General features: G+C 39.0%; 1 protein-coding gene across 5 annotated transcripts in view; it reads right to left on the bottom strand.

The window, feature by feature from the left end:
* Nucleotides 1–17,284, bottom strand: part of VPS8 (VPS8 subunit of CORVET complex) — a 262,885-nt gene that overhangs the window by 156,570 nt on the left and 89,031 nt on the right. For all 5 annotated transcript variants that reach the window (XR_013757268.1, XM_079100598.1, XM_079100596.1 and 2 more), the window contains 3 exons: nt 4,361–4,403; nt 2,594–2,666; nt 2,178–2,297 (listed from right to left, as the gene is read on the bottom strand). Coding sequence is in view for 4 of the 5 variants with exons in the window: in XM_079100598.1 (XP_078956724.1) it covers nt 2,178–2,297; nt 2,594–2,666; nt 4,361–4,403 (236 nt within the window). In the remaining variant the exon portion in view is untranslated. The remainder of the gene's footprint in view (nt 1–2,177; nt 2,298–2,593; nt 2,667–4,360; nt 4,404–17,284) is intronic.

The following is a 17,284-nucleotide window of genomic DNA, read 5'->3' on the forward strand; positions in this document are numbered from 1 at the left end:
TTGTGTTGTGAGGGCTGGGCGCCAGGACCTGTACGGCTTGTTATAAAGCTATGTGCTGGACCAGGTGGGTCTGGCGGCTAAGTGTGTAGAGCAAGTTGAGACCCAGTCACGTCAGGAGCCCTGCTGTTTGTGTGGATGAAGGTCGAGCAATGAGAATGGTGGGTCTGCTGGGAAGCTGCAAGGGATGGGCAGGGTTGGGGGCCAAGGAGGAGTTGAGAGACCGGGGACTGGGGAGCCAGAGGGCCCTGCTGGGTGCCAGACTGATGCCGGACCTGGCGGGACCAGGGTACTGATAGATGCCTGACTGGGGAGGGAGTCAGGGACCAGACTATGCTGGGAGCCCGTGTTATGGGCTGATTTGAAAATTAGCCCAGATTTACTCCATTTTGTTCAGACACCTCACCCTGTGTGAAGCTGGCCCCACTTCCCCATTAACCCACTTGCATAGAAGCCCACTCCACCCCCACCTACTTAAACCCTTTAAGTTCCACAATATTCTTGCTCTATGGAACTAATACAAAATTGTTTTTCTGAGAATGTAATTTCTGAGAAAATGTAACTTGGTACTTTTCTACTTTGTGAAATTTATCTTGTGAATGTAACTGCCTCCCCCCATCCCTGGCTTCTTTGTGGTTTTAGCTCCTTATAAGGCGGTTGCTACCCCCAAATTGGAGTTGAGGGTTGCAGAGAGTTGCTTGGTTCTCTGTGCTTTCAGCCCCAGTCAGAAAATTAAGCTTTCGTCTTCACCTTCAAAGGGTCTGGAGAATTATTTGGAAATTTGGGAATAATGCCTTAACACCCATAATTGCAGGCCAAAGTGGGCTCTGGGAACCTGGTGAGTGCCAGACTGGCTGGCTGGGCAGGCTGAAGGCAAAATACCATCACACCCTCTTCCAACTTTCAGACTCCAACCCACTGTAGCCAGCCCCGCCAGTCCTCGAGAGCCTCAGGACTCAAGGAGCTGGGGAGAGCCCAGCTATCTCCTGCCTCTCTAACCTGTGTTCCCTTGGCACAATGCTCCCAGTTTTTGACTTTCCACAGGATTGCTAGGCTCAGACAGGCCCATGCCGACCTAACTGCAAACTCACCAATCTGGGTTTCCAGTTTCCGTAGGCTCCACCACGCTGCAGTCCCCAGTTAATAACTATTAACATTTAAGTATGCTTCCTTTTTGCCTTTTTTTTTTTTCTCCATATACTGGTATAAATGTGTGTGTGTTCTATATAATTGTGAGCCAGATGTTTTCACTAAAACTATAAATAAATGCACTTTACATCTTATTGAAATCTTAAAAAAAAAAAAAAAAAAAAAAAAAAAAAAAAAAAAACAATTACAATACCCTTTAAATGGGATGATTCATCATGTTTTATATAATTATTTCCCTAGGGACATTTTCACAGAAAACCCGGCTCATCCAAATTCATCTCTAATTAAACAGGTACAAGGGTGTTTTACAGCAGGAAGCTTCCATGTTCCATTTCAACTCCTGTTATTTTCCACTGTCAGTACCACCACATTGCTTCAGAGCCCTTGTTCATACACAATTTGATGGGTACCATGGTTTACGAAATCAGAAAGGCACTACATTAAGTTCTTTCTAACTTTTTAAAAATTTTTTGGTACTGGGGATGAAACCCTAGGGCACTCAACCACTGAGTCACATATCCAGCCTTTTTTTTTTTTTTTTTTGTATTTTATTTTAAGACGGGACCTCACTGAGTTGCTTAGGGCCTTGCTAAGTTGCCGAGCTGGCTTTGAACTCACAATCCTCCTGTCTCAGCCTCCCAAGCCTGGGATTATACGTGTGTACCACTGCACCCAGCTCTTTTTAACTTTTAATAGTGTGTTTTTAGATGATATATTATTGGTGTTTTTTTTTTTTTGTTGGTTGGTATTTGGGAGCTGGGGATCAAACCCAGGGCCTTGCATATGTTAGGCAAGCCCCCTACACTCCTATCCCGTAAGTGTGCTTTAGAAACAGACAGAGACAGAGAAGGAGAGGAAGGGCTCTACATAACTGGAGAGGAAATATGGGCAGCACAATAAAATTAAACATCTGAAATGCTGGTTAGGGCATAAAAACTGTATCCACATAAAGATTTTTATTTTTCTTTCTCTGTTAAAAAAATCATCACTTTGACTCCTTTTAAAAAACTTAAAATCATACTGTTTCTTACCAGTGCCAATACATTTAGAAATTCTCTTGTGTCAAAATGTAGCAAAGTCCGAACATAAGGATAGATTTCTTCCTCAGGGGATGCTTCTGCAGAATGCAGGCGAATCAGAAATTCGAAAACCTATTTGAGAAAAGCAAATTGTTGATAATTTTCTCATAAAGTATCTTGTTGAAGCAATGATGCCCATCTGGATAAAATAAAGGCAAATTAAATTCAGTTCAAATTGCCACTGTGTTAAAAGTTCTCTGAAGTCCTCTCTCAGCTAAAACTGTTGACTTTAGTCACAGCATATAGGTTCCCTCCCACACAGGCAGTAGTTATTGAGCCAAATGTAATCCTTCCTCATCTGCAATTTGTCTTCAGTACATCTCAGTAAGAGGTGTAAACACTAAAAATGCTATGGATATAGTACCAACCTGGTTTTTAACCAAGGGAACAAGATCTTCAGGGATGTCACCAAGGGGATAGGCTCGACCTGCCAGACAACAGCTAGAAGAAAAGAATGGGAACAGATCTGGCAACATGTAAAAGGGCAACTTTCACATGAGTAGCAAACAAGTCCTCAAACCTGAGATATTAGTTTGATATTGACATTGGCTCAGTTTTTGCCAATTAGGTCAAGTTCAAAACCACATCACCGCTGTTGCACTGTAGAGTGATATATGTAATGATAATGTATGTATACTTAAAAAAAAACTAGAAGAAAGAATTAACATTTTTTTATCATAAAGGATGTTTATGGAGAGAGATGTTTATCCTGATTTAAATATTATACCACCTATATATTTGAAACATCACATGGCATCCCCAAATATGTAAAAATTTTATGTTTTATGTATCCAGTGGGGAAAAAAAAAAAATGACATCCAGTTCAGAAAATGTGGGAGATGGGAATGGTGGTCAAGTACCACATCCTGTGACAGAATGGTGGTTTCCATTTCTTCCTAGTTGCACTAAAAGGGCAGGAAGGAATGAGAACACATCACCCAGAGGCCTCATACTTAGCACCTAGAAAACTGAATGGCAACATTAAACTATGAGTTACCTGTTAAAAATCCCACCCTTAGAAACATTTAAACCAGTAATTTTAAAACTGGTCATTTTAAAAATGGAGCATGAGCTAGGCTAATAAATATCTGGACAATATCTGCCATAGGACAAGCCTTCAAGGAGAGTTAGAATCTGAGGAGAAATTCACATTATAGTGGTTTTTTTTTGTTGTTGTTGTTGTTATTTTTCTTGTTTTGCCATATTGGTGCTCTAACCAGGGCCTTATGCCTGCTAGGCAAGCACTCTACCACTGAGCTACACCCCAAGATCCCCCTACAGATTTGCCTTCAAATCAGACCTTCTTTGTGATTAATGGCCTACATTAAGGGCTGAATTATTACAAATTTCTTCTGAATACATTTTCTCTTTGGTTGGGGAGAAGCAACTTTAAAAATCTTTGAACCAATCATCCATTTTCAATATTAGCTTAGAGAAGTGGGTACAGAATATTCTGAAGAGTTTAAAGTACAAATGATAAAGTGCCAGGTAAACACAATGTTCTTCTTCACTAAAGAATCAATGCAATAATGTATAATGGGCTCAAAGTTAACGGATGCTTAGATAAGAGCTGAAATGAGGCTCTGATAGGTTCTGCCACCTTAACCTTCCTGCCAACCAGTTATCTAGCGAAAAGTTCTATTTTGAGTCAATTCTGATCCTATGTAGTCTTTCGGAATCAACTCTGCTCCAGGAGCAGGTGACAAAAAATCCTGTTTTAGTTCTATCACTTTTTCATGATTTAAACAAATCTCTTGCCCTTACATATGAAATAGAAGTACCACATATCACACAGAGTTACTGGCAGCAAAATAAAATATTCTATATCAGGGTTTCTCAACCAGAGCCCTATTGATATTTTGGGCAAGGTAATTGCAGGGATTACACTATGCATTATGAGATGTTTGGCATCCTGTCCTCTGTCCACTAGATACCAGTAACATCCCTCCCCTTGCCCCAAATGGGATAACTAAACATGTCTGTAAAGACTGCCAAACATGAGAACCACTACTCTGCATAAAAGAACTTTGAAAAATGAAAAGTACTAAATGGATAAGACATACTATCTCTTAAATATACAGGAAAGTACAGAAGAAATATGGTCACAGACAAGTAAATAAATAAAAATTTCTTACCTAATATATACAAGAAGCTTATTGCCCATAACAACTTGCTCATCTAAAACAGAAAAATATCTTGAGCAGTTCTTTCTCAAAACCTTGTCACAAGTATAATCTTCATGTAGAAACAAAATATAAAACTTGGCATTTTAAGTGAGATAAACATATTTTCAAACAACAGAAAATTGAGACAGGATCCTTTGAAATTAAAAAAAATTCACTGGATTCTATTCATAGACAAAATTCATGAGTTATTCAAAGACATATGTAGAAGGAATAGATTTGAGGGTAGAAATTTACGTATTGTTGTCTTAACCCCTATTTTAGGACCAGGAGAAGGTAAAAGCAGGCAATGAGTTCAACTGCATAAAGGCATAACTATGTCTTCTTATTTGTAACATGGCCTTTCACCACTCCTAGTGCAGTAGGATTGAGAAGGGCATTGTTTCCAAATGTTTGAAGAAACAGAGCTCAAATAAATGATCCTTAGAGTCCTTTCTATTCTAGCATGTCAAAAAAATATAAGATTCTGTCATCTGATTACATAAATCAATATGTAAACAAAAAGATATGAGAAAGATAATTAGGTCAATTTTTAGTCCAAAAGGTCAAGGGCAATGTAGAATGAAGTAAGAACACTAATAAGGGTAAAGTACTCAGGAATTCATATGGTATGCAGATTATGGGACTGTGTGGTTGCTAATAAAGAAAAGGTAAAGTTTCTGTTTTTGATAGGTGAATACCAGACATAATGCAAGTAAATGTACAACTTTTATTTCGCCATCAATCCTTTTTAAATATTCTAAATATGTGATGTAATTCACTCAAATTTGTGTTGCTAAAAATCATTATTAATAATTGTATTTTGCTTCAATTTCAAGTGTTATTTGATGCAACTCAACTAGTAATATTGTGGCAATTGCCTTCTGAGTATACCACGTTCACATTTATTGACTAACTAGGTAAAAACTTTGTCAGAAATCTCAGGTAGAATGTATCTGGCTCATGATATTCTTAGAGTTAAATTTACTTGTTTAAGGCGTGTTTCCATTATTCCACTCCTATGAGTTTATTAAGAGCATGGTATCTGTGTTAACTCTATTTTTAGCATTCAGTACAGTGTTTGGTACACAAATTAGTAAATGTACAGTGAACTGAACTGATACAGTTCTTAATTTTACACAACTGTCCTCTTCCAAGTATCCTCTTTTAGATGGTTTTCTGTTGTAAAATGTCAACAGTTTTATCTGGATTTTTGAATACTACGCTACATTTTCATTTCTGGTAGACATATATGTGAAAAATCAACTTTCAAGTCTGTTTCAAAAAGATTAGGTTCAGGGCCACTGTTAGGCATTAAGAGGTGAAGACTAAAAAATGACTCCCCTTATCTCATCATCAAAAACAAAAACAAAAAACCCTGCAACACCTGGACATAATAAAAAGAAAACTGCCCAAAGTTACTGAAGAGTGAACAGAAGCATAAAATCTGGCAGGGAGTTCAGACTCACTTGGAGGAAAGACAGGCAGCCATACTTTTATCTCCTTTGTGGCCTTTCCCTATGTGATAGTGCACTGTGACCTGAACACATAAGACAGATAGCACATGGAAAAATCCCTGATTTTCTGGCCTAGGGGAAAAGTGAAGTCAAGAAACCAGGAATGGAAAAGAGAGAAGGGTGGGGGAGAAGAGGAGGAGGGAAGGAAAGGCTGCAGACAGCAGAGTGGTAGGAACATGAAGTTAACGGGATAATTCTACAAAATGGGCCTATGTGAATGGCCCTCCAAATGTTTTCTTTTAAAATGCAATTTATTCAGGGTCATTCTGGTCCTGCTGTGCCTTAAGTCAATAGGGTATGATATATTCCTCAATAAGAAACCTACTATCTCCTGGGCTGTTCTCTGGGCTGAGGAACTTAAGATTCATCCCTGCCAATAAGAAGGACACAAGTCACCCTTAAGAAGAAACTTCTGTGGCCTTCATAGTGACCAAAGAGTCCAAGACCCAGAAAAACAGGATAATTAGAAACAAAGCCCACTGACCATAAAATCTATAAAAACAAGTTCTAATTAGAATCAGTCAGTACAGGCCAAAGTGACCAAGAGCTGCCTTCAGATCTTTAGCATGTCATTTTCATCTCATTTGTTATAGTAAAATCCCTCCCACACCATGGGTTTCACTTGGGTGCCTGTGAACAAAATCAAGTGTGTTAAGAACTTCAAAATATGCAACCTACTATTAGTCAAGGTTGAGAAGTGGTACCTGAACAAGACTCTCTAGAAACTTCTCTAAGACCTCCAATAGCACCAGGAAACAAAGGGACATCACTTCTCTCCCCTCTTTGAAACAACCAACATTCTCCCTTCAGGGTGTCTTTGCCTTTTCTAATAAATCTTGCTATATTTATACCATATTTTGTGTCATCCCTAAAATTTTCTTCTGCAAGAACACAAGAGCCGAGAGGCACAATGTGACCCTGGATTTCTAGGACCACTGCCAGCAACAGAAAAAAAGGAAGAGAAAGAAAAAGGGTGGAGGAGACAGGATCAATGCCCAAACTGTCTTCTTACACCTGTGACTTGTCCCTAAACAACCGCATAGGAAAAAGACTCAAAGCAGCTCAGCCAAAGACAAAAAAACAGAACCAAAAACTGAGTTCCCTTCCTGAAGACAATAAAGTGTGAAGAGAGGCATACAGGACCCAGGGGGGCACTCATTCACCTCAAGGAATGGAGACAGGAGTTGTACAAATATGGTTAGGACTAAGTACAGCCCATGTGGCAAAACAGTAGGATTAGGGGCTCATGGAAAAAAAAAAAAAAAAAAAGCAACTTTCTGGTCAGGGCAACTAGAAAAAAGAAGCTAGGATGAACATATAAAAGAAGTGGGGGCTCTTGCAAAGAAGTCAGAGGAAGGATCCTCAATCACTGTGTGCCCTCATCTCTGACCAAACCCTGAACCACACCTGTGGATCAGAATCAAAGGAGACCAGAATAAAAACACACCAGCTGAAGAAAAATGATCCACAGAGAGACTGGAGCTACCACATGGGAAACGGTTTAAAACTTAAGCCTAGCCAAGAAAACTACCTGATAAAACAAGAGGAAAAAAACATTCAAGGGAAAAAAATAACAAAAACCAGAATCTCTACAATGTAACATTCACAATACCAAGACACAATCCAAAATTAACCACCACATGAAGAACCAACAAAACATTTTCTTAAGCGGAAAAAAAAAATTAACCAAGTACAAAACTGAGATGAACAAAAGGTTAGAACTAACAGACAAGGACATTAAAGGAACCATAATTATCCTCAGTGAAGTGAAACAGGACATGTTTCAATGCAAGAAAATTTCAACAGATAAATGAGTTCCAGCAGAACCTATAAAAAATAACTATATAGATATTACAGATTCAAAAACACAATGGTTGAAAACAAAAATTCACTGAGTGGATTTAACAGCTAAATTGACACGAAAGAGGAAAGAGCAAGTGAACCCGAGGGTAGGGCAATAAAAATCATCTACTGTGGAGAAAAGAGGTGGGGGGAAGCCCAAAAAAATAAAAAATAAAAAAATAAGGGCCTGGGGATACAGCTCAGCTGTGAGCACTTGCTTAGCATGTGTGAGGCTCTGGGTCTGACCCCAGCACCACAAACAAAACAAAAATCAAGCAGGATAGACCCTGAAATGGTGCAGTTCAATCCTCCAAAATTCTGTTCTTCCATGAAAGTAATAAAAGCACTGGGAAAAAAATTCTTAAAATTGACTTTTTACAACTCTTGAAACACTAAAGATTTGCTGTAATCTTAGGAATATTTATTCAAAAAAGATGCCTAAATCTCAGAAATAACTATGAGTGGGCTTTACAGTGTTCAACTTTACCTACTACCATCCTCCTTTTCTCAGCTTCACTGCAGATTTAAAACCAATAAACTCACAACTTCCATACTGTGAAAACCAGCAACCTAGCAGCCACCTGAAGGGGAAAAATGGGTTTGGTACTCCTCAAGTGAACCCTCTCAGAGAACTCGCTAGTTCCAATCTCAGGAAAATTACCTGAGAAAATGAGGGGAACAAACACACAGTGGAGAATAACAGAATCCAAAATCTCCACATACTTCTTCTATCCTGAATTCATTTCTTTTATTTTTTTTATTGTAAACAAATGGGATATGTGTTGTTTCTCTGTTTGTACATGGAATAAAGGCATATCATTTGTGTAATCATAAATTTACATACGGTAATGTTGCTTGATTCATTGTTATTTTTTCCCTTCCCCCCACCCCTCCCATCCCTCTTTTCCCTCTATATAGTCCTTCCTTCCTCCATTCTTGCCCCCCTCCTTAACCCTAACTCTAACCCTAACACTAACCCCTCCTACTCCCCATTATGTGTCATCATCCGCTTATCAGCAAGATCATTCGTTCTTTGGTTTTTTGAGACTAGCTTATCTCACTTAGCATGATATTCTCCAATTTCATCCATTTGCCTGCAAATGCCATAATTTTATCATTCTTTATGGTGGAGTAATATTTCATTATATATATATGCCACAGTTTCTTTATCCATTCATCAATTGAAGGGCATCTAGGTTGGTTCCACAGTCTGGCTATTGTGAATTGAGCAGCTATGAACATTGATGTGGTTTTATCTCTGTAGTATGCTGATTTTAAGTCCTTTGGGTATAGGCCGAGGAGTGGCATAGCTGGGTCAAATGGTGGGTCCATTCCAAGTTTTCTAAGGAATCTCCACACTGCTTTCCAGAGTGGCTGCACTAATTTGCAGCCCCACCAGCAATGTATGAGTGGACCTTTTTACACACATCCTCGCCAACACCTGTTGTTGCTGGTATTCTTGATAATCACCATTCTAATTGGGGTGAGATGGAATCTTAGGGTGGTTTTGATTTGCATTTCTCTTATTACTAGAGATGGTGAACATTTTTTCATATGTTTGTTGATTGCTTGTAGATCTTCTTCTGTGAAGTGTCCGCTCATTTCCTTAGCCCATTTGTCGGATGGGTTATTTGTATTCTTGAGTTGAGTTTTTTGAGTTCTTTATAGATTCTGGAGATTAGTGCTCTATCTAAAGTATGATTGGCAAAGATTTTCTCCCACTCTGTAGGCTCTTCCTTCCCATTGCTCATAATTTCCTTTGCTGAGAGAAAGCTTTTTAGTTTGAATCTATCCCAGTTATTGATTCTTGCTTTTATTTCTTGTGCTATGGAAGTCCTGTTGAGGAAGTCTGCTCCTAAGCCGACATGTTGAAGACCTGGACCTACTTTTTCTTCTATAATCTGCAGGGTCTCTGGTCTGATGTCGAGGTCCTTAATCCATTTTGAGTTTAGTTTCGTGCACGGTGAGAGATATGAGTTTAGTTTCATTCTGTTGCATATGGATTTCCAATGTTCCCAGCACCATTTCTTGAAGAGGCTATCTTTTCTCCATTGCATATTTTTGGCACCTTTGTCTAGTATTAGAAAATTGTATTTGTTTGGGTTTGTGTCCATGTCCTCTATTCTGTACCACTGATCTACCTGTCTATTTTGGTACCAATACCATGCCGTTTTTGTTACTATTGCTTCGTAGTATAGTTGAAGTTCTGGTATTGTGATACCCCCAGCTTCATTTTTCCTGTGAAGGATTGCTTTAGCTATTCTGGGTTTCTTATTCTTCCAGATGATTTTCATGATTGCTTGCTCTATTTCTGTAAGGTACATCATTGGGATTTTAATTGGAATTGCATTGAATCTCTATAGCACTTTTGGTAGCATGGCCATTTTGACAATACTATTCTTCCTATCCAAGAACATGGGAGATCTTACCATCTTCTAAGGTTTTCTTGAATTTATTTAGTGTTCTGTAGTTCTCATTGTAGAGGTCTTTCCACCTCTTTTGTTAGATTGATTCCCAAGTATTTTATTTTTTTCAATGCTATTGTGAATGGGGTAGATTTCCTAATTTTTTTTTCCAGAGATTCATCACTTATGTGTAAAAATGCATTAGATTTATGAGCATTGATCTTATATCCTGCTACTTTACTGAATTCACTTATGAATGCTAAAAGTTTTCTGGTGGAATTTCCTGGTTCCTCTAAGTATATAAACATATCATCAGCAAATAGGAATAGTTTGAGTTTTTCTTTTCCTATTTGTATCCCTTTAATTTCTTGGGTTTGTCTAATTGCTCTGGCTAGAGTTTCAAGGACGATATTGAATAGAAGTGGTGAAAGGGGGCATCCGTAACTTGTTCCAGTTTTTAGGGGAAATGCTTTCAGGTTTTCACCATTTAGAATGATATTGGCCATAGGCTTAGCACAGACGGCCATCACAATGTTAAGGAATGTTCCCACTACCCCAATTTTTTCTAGTGTTTTGAGCATGAAGGGGTGCTGTATTTTATCAAATGCTTTTTCTGCATCTATTGAAATAATCATGTGATTCTTGACTTTTAAGTCTACTGATATGGTGAATTACATTTATTGATTTCCTGATGTTGAACCAACCTTGCATCCCTGGGATGAAACCCACTTGATCATGGTGCACTATCTTTTTAATATGTTTTTGTATGCGATTTGCTAAAATTTTGTTGAGAATTTTTGCATCGATGTTCATTAAGGATACTGGTCTGAAATTTTCTTCCTTGATGTGTCTCTGTCTGATTTAGGTATCAGGGTGATACTGGCTTCATAGAATGAGTTTGGAAGGGTTCCCTCCTCTTCTATTTCATGGAATACTTTGAGGAGTATTGGAATGAGCTCTTCTTTAAAGGTTTTGTAGAACTCGGCTGAGAACCCATCTGGTCCCGGACTTTTCTTTGTTGGTAGGCTTTTGATGACTTCTTCTATTTCATTTCTTGAAATTGGTCTATTTAAATTGTGTATGTCCTCCTCTTTCAGTTTAGGCAATTCATATGTCTCTAGAAACCTGTTAATGTCTTCGAGGTTTTCTGTTTTGTTGGAGTATAGATGTTCAAAATAGCTTCTAATTATGTTTTGTATTTCAATCGTGTCTGTTGTGATATTTCCTTGTTTATTTTGAATTTTAGAGATTTGGGTTTTCTCTCATCTTCTCTTTGTTAGTGTGGCTAAGGGTTTATCAATTTTGTTTATTTTTTCGAAGAACCAACTATTTTGTCAAATTTTTCTATTGTTTCTTTTGTTTCAATTTCATTGATTTCAGCTCTGAGTTTAACTATTTTCTGTCTTCTACTACTTTTGGTGTTGGTCTGTTCTTGTTTTTCTAGGGCTTTGAGCTGTAGTGTTAGGTTGTTTATTTGTTGAGTTTTACTTCTTTTATTGAATGTGCTCCATGAAATAAATTTTCCTCTAAGAACTGCTTTCATAGTGTCCCAGAGATTTTGATATGATGTTTCTTTGTTCTCATTTACCTCTAAGAATTTTTTAATTTCCTTCCTAATATCTTCTGTTATCCATTCATCATATAATAGCATACTGTTTAATCTCCAGGTGTTGGAGTAGTTTCTATTTTTTACTCTTTCATTTATTTCTAATTTCAATCCATTCTGATCTGATAGAATACAAGGTAGTGTCTCTATCTTCTTGTATTTGCTAACATTAGCTTTGTGGCATAATATATGGTCTATTTTAGAGAAAGATCCATGTGCTGCTGAGAAGAAAGTGTATTCGCTCTTGGTTGGATGGTATATTCTATAAATGTCTGTTAAGTCTAAATTATTGATTGTGTTATTGAGATCTATGGTTTCTCTGTTCAATTTTTGTTTGGAAGATCTGTCCAGTGGTGAGAGAGACGTGTTAAAATCACCTAGTATTATTGTGTTATGGTCTATTTGGTTTCTGAGATTGAGAAGGATTTGTTTGACATACCTGGATGCACCACTGTTTGGGGCAAAGATATTTATGATTGTTATGTCTTGCTGATTTATGCTTCCCTTAAGCAGTATGAAATGTCCTTCTTTATGTCTTCTGACAAACTTTGGCTTGAAGTCCACATTATCTGATATGAGGATGGATACTCCAGCTTTTTTGCTGAGTCCAGGCGCATAGTATGTTTTTCCCCATCCTTTCAGAGTCTATGGGTATCTCTTTCTATGAGGTGAGTCTCTTGCAGGCAACATATTGTTGGATCTTTCTTTTTAATCCAATCTGCCAGTCTATGTCTTTTGATTGATGAGTTCAGGCCATTAACATTCAGAGTTATTATTGAGATATGATTTGTATTCCCAGTCATTTGGCTCATTGTATCTATCTATCTATCTATCTATCTATCTATCTATCTATCTATCTATCTATCTATCTATCTATTTATTTATGACACGACTTGGTTCCTCCTTTATTTGACAATTCCTTTAGGATAGTTCCTCCCTTTCCTGATTTGCTTCTTTTTCATCTCTTCCTCATGGAATATTTTGCTGAGAATGTTCTGTAATGCTGGCTTTCTTTTTGTAAATTCTTTTAGCTTTTGTTTATCATGGAAGGATTTTATTTCATCGTCAAATTTGAAGGTAAGTTTTGCTGGGTATAAAATTCTTGGTTGGTATCCATTTTCTTTCAGGGTTTGAAAAATGTTGTTCCAGGTCCTTCTAGCTTTTAGGGTCTGGGTTGAAAAATCTGCTGATATTCTTATTGGTTTTCCCCTGAATGTAATCTGGTTCTTTTCTCTCACAGCCTTTAAAATTCTGTCTTTATTTTGTATGTTAGGCATTTTCATTATAATGTGCCTTGGTGTGGGTCTGTTGTAATTTTGTGTATTTGGAGTCCTATAAGCCTCTTGAACTTGATTTTCCATTTCATTCTTCAGATGTGGGAAATTTTCTGATATTATTTCATTGAATAGACTGTTCATTCCTTTGGTTTATTTCTCTAAGCCTTCCTCAATTCCAATAATTCTTAAATTTGGCCTTTTCATGATATCCCATAGTTCTTGGAGATTCTGTTCATGATTTCTTACCATCTTCTCTGTTTGGTCAACTTTGTTTTCAAGTTAAATATTTTGTCTTCAATATCTGAGGTTCTGTCTTCCAGGTGTTCTATCCTATTTGTTATCATTTCTATGGAGTTCTTAATTTGGTTTATTGTTTCCTTCATTTCAAAGATTTCTGTTTGGTGTTTTTATTCAATATCTCTAACTCTTTATTGAAATGATCTCTAGCTTCCTGTATTTGCTCTTTTAACTGTCGATTGGTGTGATCATTCAATGCCTGCATTTGCTCTTTCATCTCATCATTCAATGCCTGCATTTGCTCTTTCATCTCATCATTCAATGCCTGCATTTGCTCTTTCATCTCATCGTTTGCTTCCCTAATCATTTTAATTATGTACATTCTGAACTCCCTTTCTGTCATTTCTTCCGCCACGCTGTCATTGGATTTTATTGATGTAACTTCTAGATTTGTTTGGGGCATTTTCTTCCCTTGTTTTCTCATATTGTTCAGGTATCAGTGGACCGGTGAGATATTGCAGATTTCCTCTATTGACTTATAATGTCCCTGAAGATTTCTAGTATATCCCCTCTTAGCCTTCAGTAGCCTGAAGTCTTGGAGGAAGCTGATAATGCAGTGCTTCACAAGGATGCTGCCTCTCTAGGTGTGGTAGCCTTCAGGTGGGGTATATTCCCTGCTAGTGGGCAGAGGTGCCTCCACTTGTTGACCAACAGTCATCCAAAGGGGAACTAGGCTGCAGGCTGAGGCAAGGCCTGTTTGGGCCTGTGTCTCTGGTTTTACCGTCCTTGTGGGAAAACCTCACCCAGTGGGGAAGACTCACCCATGGGGAGGTCTTGCTGGTCAGTTCCCCTCCTAGAGGTTCCCCTCAATCCACAACTACTGCCTGGGTTGGGCAGCCTTCCTCTGCAACATTCCCAGGGGCCCGGCCCTACCTCCTGGGCCTGGGAGCCTCGCCCTTTCCAGATGAGTGTGCTTAGGCTGCCCCTCCTCAGAGAAGCTGCCTGCAGTCCTGGAACCTTCGCTCTGCCCCTCAGCTTGTCTCTGTGCAGCTTTTCCACCAAGAAGCCCCCTAGATCCTGGGACCCTGTTCTGCACCTAATCGCCTGGCTATGCGGCCCCTCCTCTGAGCAGCCACCTGGAGCCCCCTACAGTCGCTCTGAGTCCCAGAGACCCACTGCACGCCTCTTCCTCCAGGCAGCCACCCGGAGTTCTGGTGTGGTCACTATGAGTCCAAGCAATTCACTGTGCACCTCTTCCTCCCGACAGCCGCCCGTAGCCCTGGTGCAGTAACTCTGAATCCAAGCAACCCGCTGTGCTCCTCCTCCTCCTCCGGGCAGCCCCCGGTGTTCAGGAGCGGTCGCTCTAAGTCCAAACAGCTCGCCACACACCTCCTCCTCTGGGCAGCCGCCCGGAGCCCCGGTGGGTTGCTCCAAGTCCCAGCCTTGTGCTGAGCGGCCTCCTCTACAATGCTCCCAGTTGTCTGAGTTCACCGCTCCAGCAGGGGGAGGGGTGTCTCGTTGGGCAACTCTACTTCACAAAGTTCCCTGCGTTCCGGGACTACTGCCCCATCCGGGATACCTCCCCAACGGGAGAGACTCACCCGGCGGCTTTGAGTTGGTCCCAAGTCTCTCAATATCTCCACTTTGAATCCTGAGTCCTGGAGCAACATGAAATGCAGCCACCCTCTAGTCCACCATCTTGAGAATCTCCCCTGAATTCATTTCTTATCAGAATTCATTTGGTGGTAACAGCACTATCCCTGGTATTTCTGAAAACAACAAGTGCTTCTGTTTAACCACATAGCTAAGACTAATAAAAGGTTCTCAAAAAAAATACAAGAATAAACAGAAGAAGGGTCTCCAAGGTGTCTGAAAAAACTGTGCAGGACTATACACATATCCAAGGAAGATCAGAAAATGCCCTAATCTATAAGCTGCGGTTGACTTTGAGGTTCTACCTAAGTAGAAAGTGAAGGCTAAGGGCAAAACTGTAAACTGCCTGCCAGAGGACTGAAAGTTCCAAAATAAAATTAAATAAGAACAGGGTCTCTGGTTTCCAGTTTTACCATGTGATCGGTCCTTCCTGCATGTGCTTCTGTCACTGTGAGGGTATCTGCCATAAAGCCCTCACCAGAGCCCAACAGAAGCTGGTGCCATGCTCTCTAGCCTCCAGAACTGAGGACTCCGAGAGTAATAACTACAGACCAAACACGGGCGAAAAGAGCTCCTACATAAAACAAGCTGTACTAATTATTATCATGGCTCAGACTGACTCCTGTGTTTCTGTACAGAAAATAACATTTAGGATTGGGGAAGGGTGTTTCAGCAACATAAAGAATGGAGCACATTTATAGAACTGACTGACACAGCAGAAATAATCCGGAAGCCAACATCGCAGTCCTTGTTCATCTTGGACAGATTGGGAAGAGACAAGAGCGCCTCAGATGGAATTTCCATTGTTATGCTACATTTATATATTTCATTAGACATATGAAATTATTAACCCTGTTCATCACCCATTACCCACCAGTTTGTTAACTCCAGAAAAGTTACAACAGGTGGAGAATTTCATACATGAGATTTTTGGTCAATAAGGATGAATGCGAACAGGAGCAAGTCCTGATTTTTGTCACTTTTTAAAATCATCAGCAAACTACAATAAAGAGTCATAAACTAAATGTGGCTGAACTAGAAGATATTCCTGAAGAATTGTGGGTTTTTTTGTGGTGCTGGGGATTGAACCCATGGCCTTGTGCACGTGAGGCAAGCACTCTACCAACTGAGCTATATCCCCAGTCCTCCTGGAGAAATGTTAGAGAAAAAAGCTCATAAGTTAAAAGCTGGAAGCATTAGCAAATATGAAAAGGAAATATGAAAAGCAAATATGAAAAGGTTATTTTGAAAAGTTACGGATGACACACAATGCAAAAGACCTGCAGAAGTGGATGGGTGAGTTTGAAATGCAAGTAATATAGACTTCTCTTCTTGATTACAATGAAGATTACATTTTTAACAAAAAATGGAGATTTAAAAATATCAACTGCTGGAGAGGATGTATGTAAAAAGGTCCACTCATACATTGCTGGTGGGGCTGCAAATTAGTGCAGTCACTCTGGAAAGCAGTGTGGAGATTCCTTAGAAAACTTGGAATGGAACCACCATTTGACCCAGCTATCCCACTCCTTGGCCTAAACCCAAAGGACTTAAAATCAGCATACTACAGAGATACAGCTACATCAATGTTCATAGCTGCTCAATTCACAATAGCCAGATTGTGGAACCAACCTAGATGCCCTTCAGTTGATGAATGGATAAAGAAACTGTGGTGTGTGTGTGTGTGTGTGTATATATATATATGTATATACATATATTGTATATATATGCATATATATGCATATATATATGTATATACATATATATACAATAGAATATTACTCAGCCATAAAGAATGATAAAATTATGGCATTTGCAGGCAAATGGATGAAATTGGAGAATATCATGCTAAGTGAGATAAGCCAATCTCAAAAATCCAAAAGGCGAATGATCTCACTGATAAGCGGATGATGACACATAATGGGGGGGAAGGGGGCAAGAATGGAGAAAGGAGGGACTGTATAGAGGGAAAAGAGGGGTGGGAGGGGTGGGGGGAAGGAAAAAATAACAGAATGAATCAAACATCATTACCCTATGTAAATGTATGACTATGCAAATGGTATGCTGTTACTCCATATACAAACAGAAACAACATGTATCCCATTTGTTTACAATAAAAATAAATTTAAAAAAAATACCAACTGCACAAAATATTTCTCTAGTAATAGACTGTGTGACATGTGAGCATAAAATTATGTCCATGACATATTTTTAATGAAAGCAAAACAGCCAGCCTCTAGTAAAGTCTTTTTCAGGTCCTACCTTCCTGACTTTCTGAAGTATAATTGCTTTTGAATATTGATTTCCACTATATAATTACAAAATTTCAAGGACAGTAAGTTTCACATAAAATAGAAAAT

The sequence above is a fragment of the Sciurus vulgaris genome (genome assembly GCF_902686455.1).
Source record: "Sciurus vulgaris genome assembly, chromosome: 10".
Lineage (NCBI taxonomy): Eukaryota > Metazoa > Chordata > Mammalia > Rodentia > Sciuridae > Sciurus > Sciurus vulgaris.